Below are 24042 nucleotides of genomic sequence, written 5' to 3'. Positions count from 1 at the left end.
GAACACAAGTAAAGACTGGTTTTAAATTCCGTAAAAACAAGACCACAAAACCCTGAACATTTGAGTAAATCCCTCTGTTCGACAGTGTTATGAAATACAGAACACGTCTACTTGCGCTTGGTTTTCCCTTTATAAAAGATTCATTTCTCCTTTTTGTCATTACATGAAAGTGACCGCTTGGCCGCACCTAAACATGGCTGACTTGACCGGCCTGTCCGCTTAATGCGATTAGAGCAATTTTCCTTTTGATCTCCAGCTTCCGCTTTCATGCCAATTCATGCTTGGAGCGTGGCTTCCTCTGATTCTACCCAGGACCCCCTGCTGCAAGCTTCACCTCACCTTCCTGTGAAACCACATTCTCCACTGCCATCATAACATGTTTAAATATAGCCAGTGCAAGAGTGGTGTAACAGGTGTTATTACATTATGATTGAATATTGTTTTACTGTGAATGCTTCCTCCACTAAAGCTCTGACGCAGTGGTTATCTGCCCTCCAGCTGTGCCTCAAACAATCTGACATATAGCTGAAGTTGATATCAGACTTGTCTTTGATCTTGGTTGGAAGTGATGCATTAACCACGAGGATTTTCCAGAAATGAGGGTTTACAGCTTCGGAGAATAGGAAGCAGCTTTTAAAAGGCCTGAAACACTCATTGGAAGTAGAGTGCACTTACAGTAACTCTCTCTTATGACATTATGAATTACAGTTCCTAGGATGGTTGGCCTGGATCCCTTTGTACAATAGTATCCTATCCTAGTATACAGTTTGTAGGATATTATAGCAAATAATATCATTTATTTTAATGACAAAAACAAGACGATTACGAGACAACAGCAATGTCATTAAACACTAATTGTGACGAAAAAGACAATAATTAAATCTAGTTAAAAAATTCAAACGTTATCAGAATGTATCTTTTATTTCCCTTTCTCCATTCCTACTCTCTCTCAAACACATCTACTGTACGACAACTGTCAATTGGCTGAGGTTATTTGAGGATGATGAGATTCCACTTACATGCGAATGATGTTCTTAACACTGAAGTTTTCCAGAGGGGCGCTGTCTGGGTCCTGTCCCTTCTCGTCCTGCAAGACTATCTGCTGGAGGATCCTGTCTAAGAGCTGCCAGTGCTGCAGGCTGCCACCACCACGTTTATCTGGATGTGAAGTCGCACAAAGACATAGTAAGTTCATCCATATATTGGTCAGTTCAATATGTAAAGTTGGTCTATGACGTTTAGTACACTTTATCTGTTCATTATTGTTATGTTAGAAAAGCTTCCTGTCATGCATGTACTCACAGGGCATCTGGAGGCAGTGCTGGAGGATGGAGAGGAGGTTGGGGTAGGCGTCTGAGTGACTCAGCTTCTTCTTGATCAGCTCAAACATTGCACTGGCACTCTTAGTATCGACGTGGGACTATCAAATAAAGAACAGGTTTTGAATTACAAAATACTGTCTGACCATTCATTTGTTTGCCTTTGGATTATTTAAGCCATATGGCAGCCGAACCTTATAGCCAATTGAAGCCACATTAATAAACACAAATGACTGAAAAAGAAGAAAAAAATAGTTTTGTGTTAAAAAACACACAAGAGTAGGTTACTCACAGTATCAAATCTTTTGGCTAACTCCGAGTCATCTTCATTCCGCACCATCTCAAAGAAGTCCAAATGCCTGGGCAGGGAGAAATAATTGTCAGAGATTAGAGAAGTTACTGCCTCTTCACCGCAAATAATAACAAAGTCAATTTCTACAAAACAAAAGGGTGAAGCATTTATTTTGCTGAAGAGTAATATCATTTATTAGTTAATTGCTCATTAGGCTTCTTCCTCACCTATCCAGAGTGGAATTCTCATGCCCTCTGAGCTTGTCGATGACCGGCTGGATGCCCAACATCAGGAACTCGTACCTTAGGTGGAGGCGGAACTCAAGGTTGTCCTATAAATAAAAGAACAATCAACACAATGACATCAGAAAAATTGAAAACTTTTGAATTCTCAAATGGAGATTGGTTATTAGTTATCTAGCATGTGCCTAGTAATCACATTTACATTTCAAACAACATTTACTACTGAATAACCAGAGGGACATGTAGATTAATATGAATAAAAGACATGAAAAAAGGGGAAGGTGGATTTTTTAACCACAGAACTAGGTTAGCTGTATCTCCTGCGTTTCCAGTTTCTATGCTAGGCTAAGCTAACTTAAACTAAGCGGCTTCTCGCTGTAGCTTCATATTTACCAGGAAAACACAAGAGTGGTATTAATCTTCTTAGCTACTGTAACTCTCTGCCAGAAGGTCCATCAGTTTATTTTCAAAAATGTTGAACCTTGAAGTTCACATAAACATTTGAATTGCAAGCTAACAGAGGCTAACACTTTGGGTATAGGCTTGTCAAACCTAAGCAGGAATTCTTGATTTGTTAACATTTCAAGTAAAATAAAAACATATCCCACTACTTGTTCCCCTCACAAATGTGTTGAGTTCTTCTCTAAATACTGAAACTAAATTCAACTGAAGTTTTTTTCCCCTTTATTTACAGTAATAAGGTGTATCTAAAATGCCTATGGATGTGCTGACCTCCCCAGCTCCAGCGTTGAGCACAGCGTTGATGAAGGACATGATGGCAGTCTTTAAGTTGACCTCGTCTCTGTAGCGGCCTGTACTCTTGTCCAGCTCATTCAGCAGCGTCTACATGGGCAGGACAGATCGAACAGTTAGCCAGCAAGTTAGTTTGATCCAAAAATACATTTTCAACACTTAAATCATCAGATAGCAACTGAGTCAGACATTAAAGGAACATGTCGCTACAATCTTGATTTATCAAAACACAACATTAAAGAGAAACCTGATAACACACTACTTAACACCATGTTTTCCCTCTGAAACTCACACCGACATACTTTAGCATGTTAATCATAACTCAAAAGGTCTCAAAAGTTCGAAATCACTCAGCCCCTGTGGTGTTAGCTTAGCCTGAGGCGGCATGATTTAGCTCACACCCCGGGGGGACGTGTGAGATGTGGCTTGTTGACTCAGTCCTGCTAGTCACTTAAACACCACACAATCCACGACCTCCATAATTCTGGATGTCCTCACTTGCCTTTAATATGCCCACAGTGTTGATTTAACCTGAGGCTAACAGTCTGAGCTGCGGCAGCACGAGTCACCAACTAATCAAAATGACCACAGGGTGATTTATTTGAGCATTACTTTGAAATATTTGTCTGCAACTCCCCATTATGTCTGTCTCCCCCATGTCTACAGCAAAGGCCTTATACAGAAGGTATTTTTGACCAACATTTAGCACCCTCACCTGAAAGCGAGTCCTCTCTGCAGCATATTTCTGGTAGTGCGCCATGGCCTGTAGCACCTTCTTGTGTCCGTCAGGCACCAGGCACACCGCCCCAAGAATCTCCAGCACGGCCACCTTGGTCTTGATGTTCTCTGTCCGCAGGCTCTGGGAGATGGTGTTGATGCTCTGTGGGTGTGCCAGGACGTGCGCACGGCCCTGGGAGTTGTTCATCAGGGCCTTGATGCAGCCGATGACCGATGTGTGGACGCGGCTCTCCGACGTCTCGTAGTCCATGCTGCGCAGGAAGTTGAGCAGGCAGGTGAGGCCGTCGAGCTCGATGAAGCGCGTGACAAACCTGGAAGAGGTAAATAATTAGATTCAGAAGAAAGTATACATCCATGGACTTTCCATTAGTGTGGTGCGGCTTGTAGGGCTGTACCGAATATTTTGAAACTTCAGTCATCAAGTTGACATTTTATTTAGTTCTATTAATAACTTTGATAAACATTGCATGCAATACGCTCTCTTTTATCAAACGCACACAGACACACACATAGCAGCTCAACCATCTTTAGATTCTGATGTTTTATTTATTAGAAATACTGATAAAAAGATATGCTGCAGTGCCCTGGTTCTCATAAACCATGAAGTTCACGTATTGCCGTAGACCATTCCTCATTTATTTCTCTCTTTCTTTCTTTCTGTCATCTCGTCAAATATGCTTTATCAATATAATACTTTTTTTATCTGATAATCAGATATCTTTAAATTCCTCTTCACAATATCCCACGGCTTAAAGCCTTCAATTCACTATAGTCCAAAAATATAAGTTAATTTAAAAATGAATAGGGGTGTGAAAAAGCAAAGGTTTGGCTGTAATCGACTCAAACAGTTGATCATCAAAATGGTTAGAATTGGTTAATTATCTTAATATCCTGACTTTTAGTGAGTAGTAAAGGCCAAGATCCTAAAAACAGTTAGTACTCCACATAACGAGGACACTGACCTTTTTGTGTAAAATTGGCGGAATCCCCCTATTAAGTGCTACCAATCAAGAATTGCCTATGTCTTAGTGAAACTTCATCCAATCTCCTACTGACAACCCTAATTAGTTGAACTAATTAGAACTCAGCAAGTCATTACCCTCGCTGGATGAGAAGCAGACCTTTCTGAATGACAGGCAGGACGTGTAAACATTGAGCGAAGTCACGTCTAGTGAAAGCCACGGGCTCTATTGTAAATGACCTTCCCACTCACTAAGATTCCTGATAGGCCTCATAAATAATCAAACAAATGAGGGCTTGTATTAGGAGTAAAGAGGCAGAGGACGAATAGAGGAAAAGAGAAGAGGACAGTGAAGAAAAGAGGAGAGGGTCTGAGTTCAAATGTATTGCCCCTCATTGCAACAGATACATTGTTGTGATGTCAGAAGTTCCACTTGGCTCGAGCAGGCATGGAAAAAACAATGAAAAATGTAAATCATCCAATTATTATCCCTACACACGATCAGTCATAGATTTTCCAGCATACATAGGCACACACGCGCAGACTTCACCTGGCATGACCAGTACATCTTTCAAAGACACAATCCTGTGATCTCCAGCAGCCCCACAGTGTTAGATCAAGAGGTCATACATGCATGCACGCTTACAGCCGACCTTCCCCCACAATGTATTTGAATGGTAAAGACCGCGCACACAACAGACAGTGTGCTTCTTGCTTAAGCTGCCGTGTCGGCCATAGCTCCCCACCAAGGTGGCGAAAAAATCTATCGAGTACATTAGCTACAACTTGATTCAGATGAAGCACAGACACTGGAACTAGAGCAAGGCAGACCTGATCCAACTGTTTCAAGTCGCACGTCTTATATCAGCGGTTGTCCGCCTCAGAGAGAAAAAGGCTTCATTCCGGGAGAGAAATTAAGCTGAACATCCTTGTGATGTATGGAAAGCAGGAGGGTGAGCGATGTTGTTGTTGGAGGGAGGGTTCAAGAGGGTGGACGGGATTCAAGGCTTCGCTCGCTGCCTGCTTTACTTGGCTCTGCTGCCTAGCCAGAAGCTTGCCAGGCGCACGTGCACAAAAAGAATGGATGAACTGATCCTATGCACCAGTGCATTCACTTGAACAGAGAAAGGAGGATAAAATGTGATGGGTAGGGAAATAGGGGTAGAGTAGTGGTAGAAGAAAGAAATGATAAACACAACAGGAGTGTGTTAAAGTTTGACTTAGTTGTTTTTTACTCTCCTTGTGGTATTCCAGTTAAGTTTGAAACATTTATTTCAAGAAATACACCTTGTCTTGTATACATTGACTGGTCCATTTTCTGACCTGACGTGCCAGACGATACATTTCCACAGAAACATCATTGGAAACCGTTAGGAAAAGGACAGGAACTTTCAAAAATACTTTTCAGGTTATCCATAGAACCATCTGTTAATCTAACTATTGCCAAAGACAGTCAAGGAAAGCCTTCAGTGCAGTTTTTTGCTTTCCTTTCAATTAAGAAATATTCTGTGGTATTATAATTGGACAGGACTATGGATGGACGGACACAAACGTATTCAATGAACCCATGCCGATGGAATTCTTCTGCAATATGTGATCCTAGGATTCTTGTGAGATCTTGCAAGGTAAACCAATTGTAGCCAACCTTCGAAATCTTGGTGGAAGAGCCATATTTCCGTTGGATTCACACTACCAGATGGTGCGTTAGCTAGCAGAATATTCATCTGCTCTTGGCACCCATGGCATTCTGTTAAGATTTTACACTAAAATTAAAGCCTGGTTTCATGCCTTAGCCAACTGGTTAAGAAGCAGTTTACTTGTCATATTTGAGAATTCCTACCATATACAAACTAATGGTTCAATTTTAGATTAATGAATACAATGTGTTTAATAGGTTTTTAAGGATCTGTTGGAGGCCTGTTGCATACATGCTCAACATTTCACAAAAACACATGGCATAGCTTTCTTCTCCGCTCCGCATCTTTCATCTTCTCTCCAGCGATCACTAGAATCAATGGACCCCATCTCCCCTGACTTTGGAGCCGTTGACATTCATGCTGAGGCGAGTGGCATGCAGGCCTTTTTCCCTTTTTGTTTTGTTCTTGGAACCATCGCTGCATACTTGAAAAGCCGCTGGGTTTGCGTTCGAGACAGTGAGAGCTCGACAACTGCTGCATACAATATGAGCTCAGGCAGAGCTGAACAATACCAAGGTCGAGCTAACCACACATCAAGCTGTTCAGACAGACAATGGAAAGAAGCGAGGAATATAACTTGGCATGGGACAAGACATAACAAAAGTGACAGTGTGTTGAGGCCAAGGACGGTCAAAGGTAACGTGAGGTGCTGATTGAAATTGAAATAAAACCCAGAGGTAGCAAAACATTTGTACAGTATTTGCCAGTGTGGTTGGTTACCCTAAAAAATGGTCATGTTATTTTCATTGTTCTAAACAGCGTAAAACCCCTCAACCAAATGCCGACAATACTCTGAATGAGGAAGACAGTGCAGAACCAGATGCTCAAATTTAAATTCATTCCAACCGACCTGACTTTTTGAGGTTTTAGCTCCAGAGGCAAAAACATGCAGCCTTTTTTAACTGTGGGCGACCCGTGCGTGACACGTTGGTCGAGAGTTCAGTCTTGCCTCAAAGCCTAACCATACAAACTTATCAGAACGCTACACTCAAGCCACCATGTGCTCCCTGCCTCTCTTCCGCACTACATTTAATCACCCCGTTCGCACACACTTAACATCTCCATCAAACACCCACTCACCTACCCCAAGGCACACAAACACATGCACCTATGTCTTACGTTAAAAGAGTCAGAGTGTGAACAAGGGCCCCAGAGGTTCTTCAGAGGTGTGCTTTTAACTATTGGACCGAGGTGTCTGCAGCGTTGGAAGACAAGTCATATGATATCAGCACTGCTCTCCCTCAAATACATTTTACTCGATGTGAGGCCCAGCATATAAGCTGTGGTAAAAAAAACTAAGGGCAACACACATAAAAACTGACACACACACATGTAGAGATCACAATAAAACCACGAGCCAAGGTGCACATCTGTGATGTGTGTAGTATATCATGGCAGGAAGGGAATGGCTTTTATAGACTGGGTTTACTGTTAAACCAACAGGGAGAAGTTTGTGTGTGTGTTGCTGTTTTTTTAACACAGTTATACAATATGAAAATACAGTCTGCTGTGACTTATTTGTGAGCGTGTGACACTAAAGGCAAACAGTTGTCTCGTGGAGTGGTACATTTTGAGAGTTTTGGCTGCTTCCATAACATGTTTTCTTTCAGACTGGTGGAAATAGTTTGATTGTCTATTTGTGTCTTTATCCAATGCTCAGACTGCTGTTAGGTAATTGTCTGCGAATAGCACATATTTAATAATACAGCATAACATTTCAGACGACTTATAAGACAACACAATATTATCTTAGTACAAGTAATCAACTGGGGAAGTTTCATGGTGATATACTGTATGCAAGTTAAAAGTGTTACCCTATTCACCTGCTGTGTTATAGAACTGATTTAATTCACCACATGGCTGTCAGTAAGAACAGTAAACAACTCGCTCTCCTAACATCATCACTCTCCCTCTCTCCATTTGTTTATTGCCATTCCAACAAAAACGACCTGCTCTTAAAGCTTCATGCATCTACACACTGTATTTGTCTTTATCCCCCCCCCATTACATGCTAAGTTCCAAGGGAAGAGAAATCTGCTCTCTGAGAAAAGCAGCCCATCCAAGATGTTTTAAATGTGTGATACTGCGCTCCTCCTCTAATGTATTTGGGAAAAAAAGGTTCCAATTCTGTTAGGCAAAACCTTTGAGAGATCCGGCGGTAACATGTTTTAAAAGATAATATTTGCATGTGGGGGTAGCAAATGGTCCAATGAGCTATTGACACAGGAGCAGGGGGAACGCCTGCAGTCCACTCGAGTCAATATTCTTGCTGGATGACATTTGCAGAAACAATGTCCTGCGAAAGCCTTCTTGGGAAGCGCTGCGATGCTCTGCAGACGTGAGCCCCGGGACTGTGATACATTCTGGGCCAGAACGGCCTCAGTGACCTCCGGGAAAGCTTCATTTCCTGTCCTCTCAGAGTTATTTCACCAGGGAAATGACACGATGGTGAGATACAAGCATGTGCACACGGTATGCTCCTCGACACGCACGTAAACATCAGCGCAGATGATTTAATGAGTCAACAGTGCTTACTGTATGTAAGCACACTTGAATGTGTAGCTTAAGAACCACAAGGGAGGGTACATATTTAAATATCTGGAAGCTAAATTGACACCAGGCTGACTACATGGCTGTAGCAGTTCGTGTTTGCATGCTGGCCCTCATATGCCCACTTCAGCTTTATGTGAGTAAACACAGGTGATGGTTCAAGCTCCATTTGACAGATGGTAAACAAAGCAATAACAGCTGGCAGCGGAACCAGATAAGCTGTAAACTCACTAAGAGACAAACATAGCCAGGTTCCAAATGTCTCTGTTTATGGCTGTTTGTGATGAATCAAATGTATATTTGTAGATAATACATCTGGGCCATTGCATTGGTTGTGTGACATGTTTACATGCCTTAATGTTCAGAAAGCTTTTGATTTTTCTCATACTGACTGTGCTGCAGCACCTCTTCTCGCCCTCTGTCTGAAACCAGAGCCCAGTCTGCTCTGATTGGTTAGCTGGCCAGCTCTGTTGTGATTGGTCAACTGTTTAGAGATGTCCCGCCTCTTAGTATATCACGTACAATCTGTTGGAGTGCTAGCCAATAGAAGAGTGAATGTTACATAGAGACGTCACCATGTCGCGGAAGTAAACAAAGTAGTCCAATTCCAATAGAGGCATTTCAGGCAGGGGGGGGGGGGGGGGTGGAGTGTGTGGGAGACACATTTCTGAAACTTTGGGATTTTAGCCTTTGCAGACCATTTACATGCACAAAAACCTATATGACACACTACAGGAGAAGGAAAACTCAAAAAAGCATAAAAGGGCTTCTTTAACCAACATTGTTGTCATCCTGTCTACCTCCGTTCTCCTACATTACCCACAATGCTTAAGACATATTAAAGACATCAGTACTAATTCTGCTTCCAGTTGTTAGGTTTTAATTCAGTTGAAAAAGCAGGAATACAACACATTACTAAACTCTTAGTGGAATATTAATGTGTGCATTACTAGGGTCGGGAGGGTTACTTTAAAAATGTATCCTGTTACAATTAAATATACACTTACATTTTTTGAATAAGTAGTAATTTAATCATTTAACTTTGAAATAGATATTCTGAAGCTTTTCAATGCTGCTACCTTGAAATAACTATTATTGTCGGTGTCATTATCACATTCCATATTCATTACCGCTAGGGGAACATATCATCCAAACCTTGTCACCTCGTTTTTTCAATGGGGATGACAATCAGGCAGTGAGTGGGTGCTCTGCTGACAATGTGCTGTTTTGTGCGCTCTGCCTGGCACCCTGCATGCCCACCATGTGTTTGTGTCCTGTGGCCCTGCAGAGCGGGCTTAGGGCACAAGGGCACCTCTTCACAAGCAGACCCAGCTGCCTCTCTGAAATACCAGAGGGAGGGAGGGAGGGAGTATCGGGCACTCATCCAAACACACAAATCAACGCATAGACACCACCGTGTCTCAGTAACTACTGCCATAAAGGACAAAAGTACCGCACACACACTCTGTCAAGCAGAAAGTCCTCTTTCTTTTGTCACCAAGGAGAGGACATTTACATGCTGCCCTGGCTTTCCCTGAAAACCCATATACTGTGGGACACACCTGCTACCCACATCACTGAAAAACACATCTGCGTGCTAATGAGCAATGACTCACTCAGGGTACAGCCTGGGTGCAGGTGCATTACTGATCACAGCCACTTTTGATGAGGATAATAAAATACACTTGAATAAAGTAAAAAGAGTTAGTGATAAATAGGGAAACAGAGTGCAGGCTAAACACCTGCAAATTATCAAAATAGTAAAAAAAGAAAAGATGTATCACTGTTGACCTGAAATACCTTTTAGCATAACATTCAGCATGTATCTTTTGGATAATGTACCATCTTTACAGTTTGAACTGTCCAAACCACACAATACTGATACTGACTACGGGAGAACCATAACTCTTCAAGACAAAGTTCTAAGTGATGTTGCCTTTTCAAGCCTTTTGTGTATCAACTCTGGAAATCTACTGTGACATCAACTAGTGAGAAAAAAAAAATAGCTTTACCACTCTTAAGAGTTACTAATAAAGGAGTATTGTGATATGTTTGTGCATTTGTATGATTTAGTGCTAAAGCAGGTTATGACATAAATGACATGACAAGATTCCACTCATCGCATTATTTTTTCCTGACATGCAAATCTTCAAAAAGCCTGTTTAAATAGATACGTTGACCAGATATAAGTCCACGTTTGTTGTCCCAGGTTTACGTGATTCATTTTTTCCCTCATCTTATTACAACAACTCAAGCAAGTTGCTGGAATAAATGCACAAAACGTATGCCATGCATCTGGAATCTAGTGTCTTCTTACCAGCCGTGTTTCTAGTTATGGTGTTTTGGATACCCCTACATGCACCGAAACAAACACAACCAAGCGTACGCACACTTGGCCTTCAAACACACACATTTAACCCAGACATGACCCAGACACTGAGGCTGCCCCGGGTTTATGTCACTCTGCACATTAGGTCTGTCACTTGTGAAAACTCAACACCCCCGCTTTTGGTCCAGACCACTGCATCATGCAACTGGCACGGGCTGAGGGATGGACTTAAAGGAGCTGCTGACGGGGGGAGAGGAGGGCGGTTTGTATTAGAGGTCTGTCCAATGTCCTTGTTTTTTTTTTTGGTGACGAGTGAAGCCTAACAGCTGTGGATGCCCATGGCAGGAATAGAAACGATATCATTAATTGGGCGTATTTTAATTGGAAGATATTTAAAGGCCTTTTTTTTTTTTTAAATGTAACCCTGCCATGACAAGAGACAGACTTGGATGTAATACATGCGGCATAACCTCAACAAGTCCTATAGTAGGAATGCATGACTAAGGAGAAGTGAGCATTGCAGAGCTCTGTGGTGCCTGCAGCAGAGGAAAATGTCCTCTTACCTCATTGGCTGAGTCCGAAGTGCTGTTTTCAGATCTTCCACCACCTTGTTCCTCATTTCCATTTCCTCCTCGTCAAAGGCAAACAGGGTCTGCATCTGCAGAAAATTCGGAGAAATTAAATAAAAATAGAATTTAGTGAAACATAGAGCTGCAATGATAAGTCGATAAATGGATTTGTTGATTGTCAGAAAAACGTCTACTTTTGCAAATACAAAACTGTATATGTCTTGCAAAATTGTGTATTATATCTTATTAAACTGATTATCTTTAGGCTTTGGACTATGAAAACAAGGTATTTAAAGACATAACTTAGGATATTGGGAAACTGGGATGGACATTTTTCACTATTTTATGACATTTTATAAACCAAACTTTAAGAGTATTCGAGAAAATAATCGACTTATTGATCGATAATTATAATAAAGGTTAGTAGAAGCCTAAGTGAATACAAAGCTGATGGATATTGCTGTATTTTGGCTATCAAAGCAGGTGTAATTGGGCAAGCTACTGTACCTTCTCACTTTCATTCATTGTTTAGTCGACACCAGAAAGGTTTTCTTATTTTGGAAGCCATCTAACAATAGTACATATATAAAACATTGTTTTCAATTTGCATCACAGATAATTAGAGCCTCATTAGTAGCTCCCTCTTCCCATTTCGTTTCCCCTGTTTGAAGTTATATAAGGTGCCAAAATAATTCAGGCAGGCAATTAACTCAAATCAAGCTACAACAAATCTTTAAAAAAAGCACTTAGACCGGTGGTAGTGTTAATTCATTTCTGCATCACTTAAAGGCTCCCCGCAGCAACATCAAAGAGATGCTGTGCTCCCATTAGTCAGGGCCACAGCGCTTCTGTTTAGCCTCTGCAGGCTTTTTCCAAGGCAAGTCACTGCCAACTGCTAAGGTTCAAACAGTGTGCGTTTCAGTGGAGTAGGCTAGTCAAAAAGCTGACTATTAATTTGCCTTGAATAAATATTTGCTTGAATGTGACCCTGTTTTCCAGTCCTTAAAATATTTGTAAAAGAAAAAAAGGCATACAGGTCAGAATTCGGTGCAAATATTCCAAATCAAGATCGTACTTTTTGAGCCAGCGTTGCTAAGAGATGTTGGACCCCATCTTTGACTACCTCACAATAGCTCTGTTCTAAGTGTTTAATCTAGAAACAGTGCAGTCAAAACATCCATCGCGTCGACTTAGCCTCAAGTCCAGATGGCTCGCGGACCCTGTGCCAAGAAGCAAAGGCTCTGGCTCCTGTTTCTCTCAAGGAATATGTTCATAGTCAATGGGAAGTTGGACACGACAAGTGTTGGGGAGAGTCGATGTTTTGGTCGTGCTGCGAGCCAGCTCACCGTGTCAATGAGTCTCGCCAAATGGCTCCTTGATACATCTGCTATTTGTAAAGTCATTCCGAACTTTTGGCCAATGGGCACATGAGGATGCTATTACAGCCTGTTGGTAAACCAGCAGAAGGTACTTCCCTTAATCCGTATTATGGGAAGTGCCCCCCAGAGCCAGAACCATGCCTTCAAGCTGGTCATTGGTGCGTTGTTAACCCAGTGAGTGGTGAGTGCAGCTCATCAAAACCTTAATAAAGACCATGTGGGTCACTGATGCGCAAAGTAAAAAGTATTTATTGAAATAGTTAGAGGCACAAAACATAATTAAGCTGAAACATAGCAGTTACTATGTGGCTATAAACTAACAACTGAAATGGATAGGAATGATGTGATCGGAAACACGTGGCATTAACAGCTCTGTTTAGAGTTCAACTGAGTGCCAGGTAGATGGTAAGAAACCATGTTGTTAATGTCACAGCTAAGCAATGTAGCTTGTAAACTGGACGGAACTTCCCAAAACAGAAGCTTTGCTATTAAGCTCAAGTTTTACTAGAGCACTGACGAGAACAGTGAATAAAATCTTCAAAAAATAGATTTGACATCATTTAGAGAATGGTTGGGGAACTCAAAAACGTTTTCACAGTTTCTGAAACTTCAGAGATGGTTTTTGACTTACTTTATCAGAAAAAACAAATAAACATTTAAAGAGTCAGAACTGTGTTTTGTATTTTTTGTGAATAGTGATGTTAGATTTGTTGAGGTATGGTATAGATCATCCATCTTTGATCATTTCATGTTACCCTTTGTTACCCTCCGATGTGCATCGTTTAAAGGTTTTTAACTTATTTTGTAAAGAAAATTGAAATTGTCAGTTTACTTATCGGTATCAGCCAAAAAAAGCAGGTAACAAACATATTGTACGTTCTTATTGCACAGGTAAAGGTTGACTTTTAAATGTAGGCTACTTTAACAAATGTGTATCACGTTAAACAGGCTTCACTAAATAAACTGCTTAATTCAAATAAATGAAATCAGTTAACAGCTTGATTTAACACTTGAAAGCACTCTGATGCCAAGGCTACAGAAACCCTTGTCAGAGTCACAAAGACATTTGAATTATCACGCCAACGAACAACCTCAGGGCTCTGACTTTATGAATGAACATCAAGATGCTGGTTATATCTCTCAGGGCGGCAATGACAAAATGAGCTCATCCAATAACTCAGCTGCTGTGAAGGGGCCTTCCCTTGTGAGCGCGGGAAGGGGCCAAGACATGAAGTCATGGACGAGCAAATGTTGAAAATCGCTTTTGTCCCGATGCTGCCTGGTTCACGGTGCTGGAGAAAATGGATGATTGATGGTGGGAGTTAAAAATGAAGGAATAGGAGGGAAATGGTCGAGTAATAGTGAATAGGGGAGACTGTGGTCAAGTGATGTTTTACCAAGGGACTAATTGGCGGAAAATTGCAAAAATATCTTTCTGCCAAACCTGATTTAGATTTATTTTAATCTTCTTGATGCAAGAAAAAAACAATTGTTAAATAACTTTAAATTTGAATAGACTTGTGTCCTTTCCTTTTTTCTTTTTTTAAACCCGTTTTTTCCATCACTGAGACTTTCTAGAAAAGGCCTGGAGCAAGTGAACGCCAATATCTCATCTCATTGGCACAATGTTCCACTTGTTTTATTAAAAAAGTCAAGACTTTAATACACATGACGTACAGACTCAGGTTGTTTTGCACAGTAGGTACAGTAAAAAAGGAAAAGTCAGGCTGAAACATAACTCTAACAGCGTGTCTGACACATAATAGCACAGAGGCACCGCTGCAGCCCTGGTGGATTTTAAATTCCTGGCAACTCACAAATCAGCACTTTCTCTCGACTAAAATACTGTGCATGTCTGCGAGAGTGTGTGCGTGCCGTCTGAGCCTTCAAAAGAATGACAGCTAAATTGTTTCTCCAGACTTGAGCTCAGGTACCTACAGAAGTAGCTCGTTCTCGTCCCCGGTGTGGAAGCAGTAAACAAAAAGCTGTAAAGATAGCAACCCTTCACATGGGTTGTTGCTATAGGGTCTTTTTCGCCAGAAAAACAAACAACATGGTAATAAACAGATATTAAATGCCATTACTTTTGTTGGCCCTACATTTATATTGTAAGTTATGGTTAATCACTTTATCTGATTTATGGCTTGGAACCACTTGGCTAGATTTAGAAAAAAAATGGCTCTAGTCGGATGGTTGAAAAGTCCATTAAGACTTTCTCCACCAATGACTCTCTAAATGTCATGCTTACATGTCAACTCTGAAGAATGTCATGTTTTATGCTCTGCAAACATTAGGGAGCCAACTTGTCGTCCACATAAGGACTCCGGGTCAGAGGTCACTGTCCCAAACTGGTCAGTGGCCGAATGTACAATCAAATCATAATACTAACACGGTGGTATGTTTAAAATGACACTGTCTGGCAGAAGATGTCTTTTTGAAAGGATCACGCTGTTCCTACTGGCGGCCAAAGTTGCTAGAAAAAAATGAATATTGTGTGTGGCTCTGTGTTTGACAGTCGTTCCTGCTGACTGAACTGCTGAGTGTTTAAATGGCCCTTTGTCATCACAGTGTGTGTGTGTGAATGCCGGGGTCACAGCGCAGGAATGTGGCCATGTGAATATAACGAGCAGTCAGCAGGGACACGATAAAAATGAGCCAAGATTCTGAGAGGGGATGACAGAGTGAACAGTGACCTCTCATGAGTGGTGGTCAGATGCTCAGTAAGTGAATGATATAGTAATTATGAGAAGGCGAGACAGGCACTACACACAAACATTTAGTTTTTACAAGTTTAAGAGAGTGCTATTAAAGGGTAGGTAATTCACTTCAGAAACACTTTTTGTTATATTCCATGGAATGCTCTTAACATCCCAATAGCAATGAATACATTACATGCTTTGACAATAAATACATACAAAGCTGACTCATTTACATTTTTCTGCAGTTTCTATACATTGGTTTAAGTCTTACTTATCTAACAGAAAACAGTGTGTTTTGGTCAACAGTGCCAAATCCCCCTACCTTGTGAACCCTGTTGGGGTTCCACAAGGTTCCATTCTTGGACCGTTACTGTTTGCACTGTACATACATGACTTGCCTAATGTATGTCCTGAGTTGAATGTGCAAATGTATGTCGATGATGCGGTCATCTTTGTACACGGGAAAAACATGTTGTCTCTCAAAAGCTTTGGACAAGGTTCAACACTGGCTGAACAACATTTGCTTACAGTTAAACGTAAAAAAAACAGTATGCATGATGTTCAGTAAACGACCAGTCAAAATCGAAGGATCCAATGTGTTTTTAAACGGAGCAGAATTAGAACTAGTCCCCCACTTCAAGTATCTATATTGGACTCAAACTTGACTTTTAAGAAACATATTAAGAAAGTATCCAATACCGTTAAATTCAACTTGCAACATTTTAAACAAATTAGACCTTTCTTAACTGTCAATGCTGCAAAGTCATACCTCCACTGTATGATTCTATCCCACATTGAATACTGTTTTACAAACTGGTCGTTTGCTTGTGCCACAAACCTGAAACCCATAGAACAGCTGTACAAGAGAGCTATCAAGGTGTTTGACAGAAAGCCTTAATCATACCACCACTGCACCATCCTTGAGAAACACCATTTCTTGAGTTTTGACAATTTTAAGTCTTTTAAAAGTATGTGTTTTTTTTATAAATGTTTACATGGACTGGCCCCCCCTCCCTTAGGGGAATTCATCCACAAAAAACACACTGGACGCTGCACTAGGTCAGAAACCAGAGGAGACTGTGAAGTCCACCGTAGACAGACCACTTTTGGACAAAATGTCCTCTCCATTAAAGGCAGCTCTTTGTGGAATAGCCTCCCAACTGAGTTACGGGATTGTCCCACTTTGAACAGTTTTAAAGGACAACTTAAAGAATGGTTGAGAAACAACCAGACGTGCAATCACCGCTAAATGCACTTTAACACAGGGGCATCTCCTCTTGCACTTGATGTAGCTCTTTTATCTTCTCTTGCACTTTATATGTCGTTGCTGCTAGATTGTATTACCATGTGGTAAATACTTGTGTATGCTGCTCTTGCTCTTTTGCACTTTTTGCATATCATGTATTTTGTTTTTGCTATGTTTGTAAAATGTAAACTTCTTAAATGTTTTATGTGAGGGACTGCGGATGGAAACTAGCTCAAAGCTAAATCTGGCACTGTTACGCCATTTTTGATGTTTTAAGGGTTCATTACTGTGCATTGTCCCTGCCAAATAAACGATTAAATGAAATGACATAAAAAAATGTCATCTGTGGAAGCCGTGGCGCTGTAAAAAGCACGACCAATCATCTGAGCCGGCCCGGCTAAAATAACTGGATGGCCTACCTGCCTGTCAGCCTTCCATCTCGTGCACAAACGTATCTCATGCCCTCATTGGTCATGTGCGCGTTCATGTGTGTTGGAGGAGGGGCTCTGTCAGGAAGTCTGAAGGAAGGGGCAGATTTTTTCCGGTTGTGTACTTTCAAATTCTAGTGCACTCGAGCTGGTTTCTCCATTCTTCCCTACCCTACCTTTAAGGGGAACATAACATGTCTCCTTTCAGACTTGAGGACATTTTTTTTTTATTGGGTGTATCATTTCCTCATAAAAAAAAAGGTAAGCATAAGATGATGCCTAATTTGCATACTTATATATACACATTCAGAACAATTGTAATTAAAACACTTGCCTTAATGTAAGTAATCAACTGGGTTAGTTTCATGCTGATTTGTATTAGGTAATGCTACTAGTGTCTTGCAAGTGTCTGGAATTTTACAAATCTTTAAAGGTAATTTTCTCGAATTGTGATAAAAAAAAATATACAAAAAACATTGTCTCTGCTTAAAGGTTGGAAGCGATATGTAATATATTGGATTCAACTGGAGATTTTAGTCAAAGTGAACAGACTTACAGCAGCCATGGAGTTGATGCGGTCGATGTAGTAGTCAGGCCAGCTGGTCGCAAGCTTGTTGGGATCCTCTTGCTCCTGTGCATGGACACAAAGAAAGATGAAGTCAATTTAAAATAGCATAGCTCTGATTGTTTAATGGTTATTGCAGGTAAATCATAGAATATAAAATCCACTGTGACTTGAACATACACACAGATGCAAACATTAAGCAGATGTAATAATCGAAAAATGTGTTCCCGTCTCAGAAAATGTACATGAACTAAAGTAAAAACTCTTAAAGCACTGTAAACGCTCTGAACATTGAAATATTACACATCCTCTTTCAAGTTACCACATAACAACTTAACGCTCATAAACGCACCAAAGTTGGAGAACCACTTCCCAATTTAGGAACTTTGACTATACGAGGAGCACGTAAATGCACCATGGGCCTTAGAGAAGGTCCACGCTCTCAGAGTGTCATTATAGTTTATCAACTATTTCTCTAACTGTGGGAAACAGCCAACAATGAGTGCCATTGCAGAGGTCTATCCAGGAACACGGTGCTCAATGATTATGACGATGTCCCTGATATGTTCTTGAGCACCTGGGGTCCAAACTCCATCAACCGTCTGCTTTCATGTAGCACTGCCATCAGGTCAAAAGGCTCCATAGTTTCGACTCCTCCATGACAACATATGTAAAACTGAATTTACTGATTTCCATGACATTTGCCATGAAGATTGTTTCTACTCAGAAAATGAATCCTAAGGGTTATGCCGAGCCTTTGTCATCTCCACTAGAAGTACTATCAGTAAAAGTTCTAAGTCTTGTGCAATTATCAGTACTATGTCCATTTCTGAAAGACCTAAGGCATTGTACTGAACAGATCAGGGCTGCTAGTGAGGGGCTTTCTTGGTTCAAAACTACTCTCTGTACATTATTATTGCCTCCGCCAAGGGGGTTGTATTTTGGCTCCGCTTGTTGGGTTGTTTGTTTGTCTACGTTATTATGAAAAACGTTTGGCCCAATATACACAGAGGAATGGTGTAGCATTGTCCAAGGAACACCATTACATTTTGGAGCAGAATCTGAATCACGGTACATCTGATACACACACTATTTTTCACTTATGGAAACCGCCTTGACGGAGGTTTGCTCTCTCCGAGTGCCCTATAGTTTCATACTATTTCACTCTTCTAGTTTCCTTTTTCCCCTTTCTACCTTAGCTGCACACTTCAACATCCATGCAGACTAAATGGATGAGGCAGTCTAGCCCACAATAACTGGGTCACAAAATCTCAGAGTATTCACTTGTCTTAGCTTTTATTACAACATGACAGAGAGAAATAAGAGAGAAAGAAGAACTGCCTTGAGGAACGAAGTGCACTCCACAACAGTTTTCAAATCGCTCTGTCTGAGATCAATTTGTCCTGGCCAGTCGGAGGTAGCGTGATGCCATGAGCAACCAAGGCACAGGGGAATACAGAGACCATGTTCCTCGTTCACATCTGGTCTTGTTTAGCTCGGGGCTTAGAGCACTGGTGTAGCATTGTTGTTCTTCTTGTTACTGTGCACGTAAACAACAGCTGGAAAACATACATGGTATGCAACATTAATGCAAAATGTGATAGTTTTGTTAGATAATAGAGAAATACTTGCCAACATGTATAATACAACATAATAATAATATAAATGTTACTTGATCCACAAATTAAGAGGGGCATTTAAAAAATAAATGTGGCGTAAAAGCAGTGCACTGACCAACTTTTTGTAGTAATTCATTTATTGAGATCCCCAACATACAAAAGGATTATAATACCTACCCTAGCCTGTAGAAGCAGTTACAGTTAGATCAATTGAAATAACCCTACGAGAGACCATAATGCTTAGCATACAGATTGTTGAGATATTGTCAATGAGACTTTGTTGCAGCCATCAGGGGCCAACTAAGCTCTCTGATAGCTGAATCTCATCAAGTGCAACAACTTCATTAACTACAAGGACGTTCATGCTGCAGCAAGACCTCATCAAATCTCACTGGGCTCCTTCTCGGTATAGAAAATCAATATTTCCTGCCACCAAATCCCTTCCTTTCTGAAATGTAGCTGTAATACTTGCACTGCGGTACAACACAGCTTTAAGCTAATTTCATTTTCTGTTAATTAAGCCAGAAAAACTCCATTCTGGGACAGGCCTCAATCGATTGTCCCCGGAACATAACACCCTCTTTTTATGACCACAAACCCAATGAACTTCCAGTCTGGACATAAAAATGAGCTACAGAAACAGAACATCCACTGATTTGTGAGTCCTATACACTCAAGCAGCTCCACCAGAGACTTTTTTGGGTTGGAGTATAAAGTTGGTCGATGTGGATTCCAGCCCTGGTTAAGACCGCTGTTTCTAATCTACGGTACTCTGTGCCAGCATTTGAGCACGAGCTAAAGAGCTGGGCAAAAACAATAGAAGTCACTGTACTACTCGGCTTGTGTTTTCAAGCTGGCCGTCGTTTCCACTATACTTGCTGACACGCTTGGGACGGGATGCCAGACAGATCCTGACGCTGAGATTAACAACTTAACTGCCTCTCTCTGGCCCTTCAGCCCAATTACAGCGGCCGACACACCCTCAAAAACATCAGGTCGAGTCCAATGCAACATTTACTCTGGCAGTTTCACGAGCCAGAGTAAAGTACTGTAATTTTGTCTTGTTTTTGGATAAATGAAAAATGATGGCTACATGAGCTCTGTTATGGGGGTCCTGGTCTTATCAGTTCATACACTTCCTGAATATTTGCCCTTTTAATGGCATTTCTTAAACAGTGAAGTGAGCTTGGGTGCTTATTTTTGAATCACAGTTGATGAGTGGTATTAACATCTCTGGATAAGAAGCCAGACTCCAAATAAGTGGAGCCTTTTACAAATTGAAAGTGCTAACAGCAGGCTTTTTATATGAATAGAGAGAGTGTATTCACATGTGCATCATAGCATTCAGCATGTATTTACTGTATATGCATGCATACTGAGTATACTACTGAGATACCAGTCGCGTGCTGCGCTGCGACAGTTTAAGGTCAGCCCCGTCATTCCATTACAGCTATTACACACTTACACTGTAAATTCCTCACGTCTGGTGACATTAAATATGATTTACAATCCAGGTTGCAGCAAGCAAACGAGGACAGGAATCCCCAACAGTGTATCAGGTATATTTCTGTAAGGTGTTCCTCTTGTTACAACCATCTGTTGAGGGATATATTGTTTCTCCCAAAGAGCCAAATACTTGACTAAAGCCAGGGTTCAAGAATATTTCTCTGTGTGTTTGGCAGGCTATTGAGTTTGCAGAGGCACCTGTTGAAAGAGATTAAATTACTATTTCAGCTCCCCCGCTGTCATGCAACAAGCCGCCTTACAGATCTCAAACCTCCTCAAAAGGTTTGAATGACAATAACGATTGAGTTCACAGATTGTAATAAACCTATGCACATATACATTTCAAGTCAAGGTTTCAGAAACAACAGGAGGTAGAAAGTCAAAATACTCAAATGGCCAGTTAAATCCTTAGATGTGTCATGCGAGGTTTCTACTGTTTGCTTGACTCCTAATATATACAAATGTACAGTTCACCAGGAAACCAAAACTGCACATTTTTCTTTCTCGCCTGTAGTGCTACTTATCAATCTAGATTGTTTGGGTTTGGGCTACTAAGGGTTTGATTTATCATCCATTATTAATCTAGGAAAACAATTATTTCTACTGTATCATCGCGCAAAAGTTGGTTTATACACATGAACAAGCTGCTCTCATGATCCAGTTAATGTCTCCTCTCCATTTTAGCAAAGTCTTATGTCCAATAGCAGACATACACTTCCTACTTCCGAGGTGAAATGGTTGGCGATGTAGTTTGATAAAAAGAAAATAGTCCCTACATGAATCAGCTCAAAACAAAGGTCTGTTGAGCATTTTGGGTGACCTGTTCACGATTTCTTGAACGAGACATTGCTGTAGAGTTTTTAAATGTACTTTTTGGATCTTTGAGAACCACAAGCGAAGCACCATCTAGTTCCATTGGAGGGAAGGCAGACATCCCTACGGCCAATATTTTTAACACTGGGCAACTTACACCTAAATGATCTAGATAATAAAATAGGACAACAGGTACTGTAAGAGGAAAAATACATCTTGTTTGGATTTTAAAAGATGAGCAAGACAACAGAGATATTACAACTTTCTTGCTTTTCAGTCTGTGGGCTTTGGCAGCCAGCTTGGCCAAGTTACTTCTTTAAGCGTAGTCCAACTATTCTCTGCCAGAATCTATACATCGCCTCTCAGTGACATGCAAACATGTTTCCTTGAGTTCTTCAGTTTCTCTGGCAATTGAAGTGCTCCTTAGGCGCCTCAAACTTTGTTCCCATGTGCTCAGAGGGGCCCTGGGGGACCCTGGCTGCAATGTGGGCGCTCTAATAAGCTGTACGAAACCATGAGAGCATCGGTAAGATGCACAGAACTGAATTCAATACTGTATATTCACAAAGAACACTTCATAAATAAAGAAGGGACAGAAAAGTACTGCATTAAATACAAATGGGAAAAAAAGCCATTTACCAAATGTTAAATATTGTAGATCAGTTTTGGACCAAAGCAAAGACTCTTCTAGGCCATTTTCAGAAGCAAACAACAGATATAAATGAATAAATACTCTTTCAAAAAGACTCGGAATTATAGTATGTAAAACTTTAATGATCTCCTTGGCAACGTCAAATGAGCACAAGCTCGACAATGAGGTTAATGTGTCTATTTCACTGCACCAACATAATATTCCTTTTACATACACCAAATTATTTACATTGAAATCCCTGTATAGTTCATTACTGAGAGTAGCACAACTACAACAGCACGGTGTTTCAGCAAGACAATGGGATGCATTAGCTATCATCTATGTGTATATCTGTGTATATTTATGCTTTGCTGCACTTGATGCTGCAGCTGACACCACAATACGTTCCTGTCTGCGCAACCAGTGGGATAGTCCAACATTCCACAGAGCCAATGTCTCTGCAGGGAATATTTATCTATGGAAGCCGGGATATAGAGTCTCACCAAGAAAGGCAGGAAATGGACAGGATATTGAATTCTGGACGATTATGTAACGCCTGCCGTCTCTTACAGGTACACACGTTTTAGCACATGCTCAAGCAGAAATAGTTGCCTGGGGTCACATTAGTTTAAGGGATGGGGATGATAAGACATAAGCTGCTGCCAGGTTAGGAGAGGGTACAACGTGTGGATGCATATGGGACGATCAGGCGGCGCATGTTAAGCAAGGCATTCCACTCACAGAGATGAGGAGAACACGTGGTTGGACGATTTCGGACAGCAAAGATTATATTCAGAAAATCCTCTTTTTAGGGAAATTTAGGACAGTAGAAAATATTGTGTGTCAGTGCTTTGATAAAGGGCCATATTGTGTGACTGTTGGCTGAAAACACAGCGTGTGTGTCAGTGCTGCACTACTAATAGGAGTCAGGAGAGCGTGTTTGGCTCCCAGCACTGAATGATTTTTTAGGAACTATTAGATGATACATCGTGTTCTCGACCTGGAGGCTGCTGGACGCGAGTCAGGCTTGGAAAAACAAACAAACAAGTATATACACACACACACACACACACCCATCACAGACAGGAATGCAATTCACTCATGCAGAGATTTACTCACGCCAAGACTTTTTCATTGGGCACTAGACATGTATACAAGCCATCCCTTCATTCTCACGCTTACCGAGAATGATGTCCACTCTTTCTCACACGCACACATAGACACACAAACCCCCTGGCTGTGGCTGACTGGGTGGCTGAGATCAGAGGTGCAGATACGGTCAGATTATATAAAGCTTGAAGGCCTGGACAAGATGTTCGAGTTAGTCATGGTACACAGAGACCATATTTACGCTAATGCCCTTACTTCATTGCTGACTGGTATTAGCGAGAAGACTAGCGTATGTGACTATTCCTAAAGAGTTTTGATGTTGGAGAGGCTTATATGGTCTATAGATCTGGAATTTGAATGTTAATGTTGCATTCAACAATATATTTACAGTAACAGTGAATCAAATTATTTTTGTGTGATATGAAAAGGAACTCTTGCAGCAACAAACCCGCAGAGAATCCTCTGCTTAAGGCAGCCAGTGTTGAATATTTTTTTAAATCTTAACAGATGTTGAAGATATGACAGGCGTGGAATATGACATGTAACCATCATTTTCTGCTGTCCTAGAGGTTTCTCACAGTGTATTGGATTGTTAA

The 24042-nt window shown here is 41.0% G+C and overlaps 1 protein-coding gene across 4 annotated transcripts in view; it reads right to left on the bottom strand.

Annotated features, from left to right (window-relative positions):
- The window catches only part of daam2 (dishevelled associated activator of morphogenesis 2), a 97053-nt gene that overhangs the window by 24881 nt on the left and 48130 nt on the right, over positions 1-24042 (bottom strand). For 3 of the 4 annotated variants that reach the window (XM_034146758.1, XM_034146824.1, XM_034146999.1), the window contains 8 exons: positions 17759-17833; positions 11445-11539; positions 3322-3655; positions 2586-2696; positions 1839-1942; positions 1612-1678; positions 1303-1420; positions 1020-1158 (listed from right to left, as the gene is read on the bottom strand). In XM_034146758.1, coding sequence (XP_034002649.1) covers positions 1020-1158; positions 1303-1420; positions 1612-1678; positions 1839-1942; positions 2586-2696; positions 3322-3655; positions 11445-11539; positions 17759-17833 — 1043 coding nt within the window. The remainder of the gene's footprint in view (positions 1-1019; positions 1159-1302; positions 1421-1611; positions 1679-1838; positions 1943-2585; positions 2697-3321; positions 3656-11444; positions 11540-17758; positions 17834-24042) is intronic. The other variant, XM_034146907.1, reaches the window with a different exon arrangement.

This window comes from Trematomus bernacchii, unplaced genomic scaffold, assembly GCF_902827165.1.
Source record: "Trematomus bernacchii unplaced genomic scaffold, fTreBer1.1, whole genome shotgun sequence".
Taxonomy (NCBI): domain Eukaryota; kingdom Metazoa; phylum Chordata; class Actinopteri; order Perciformes; family Nototheniidae; genus Trematomus; species Trematomus bernacchii.
Note: the sequence above shows the minus strand (reverse complement) of the source record. Positions and strands in the feature narration are given on the sequence as shown.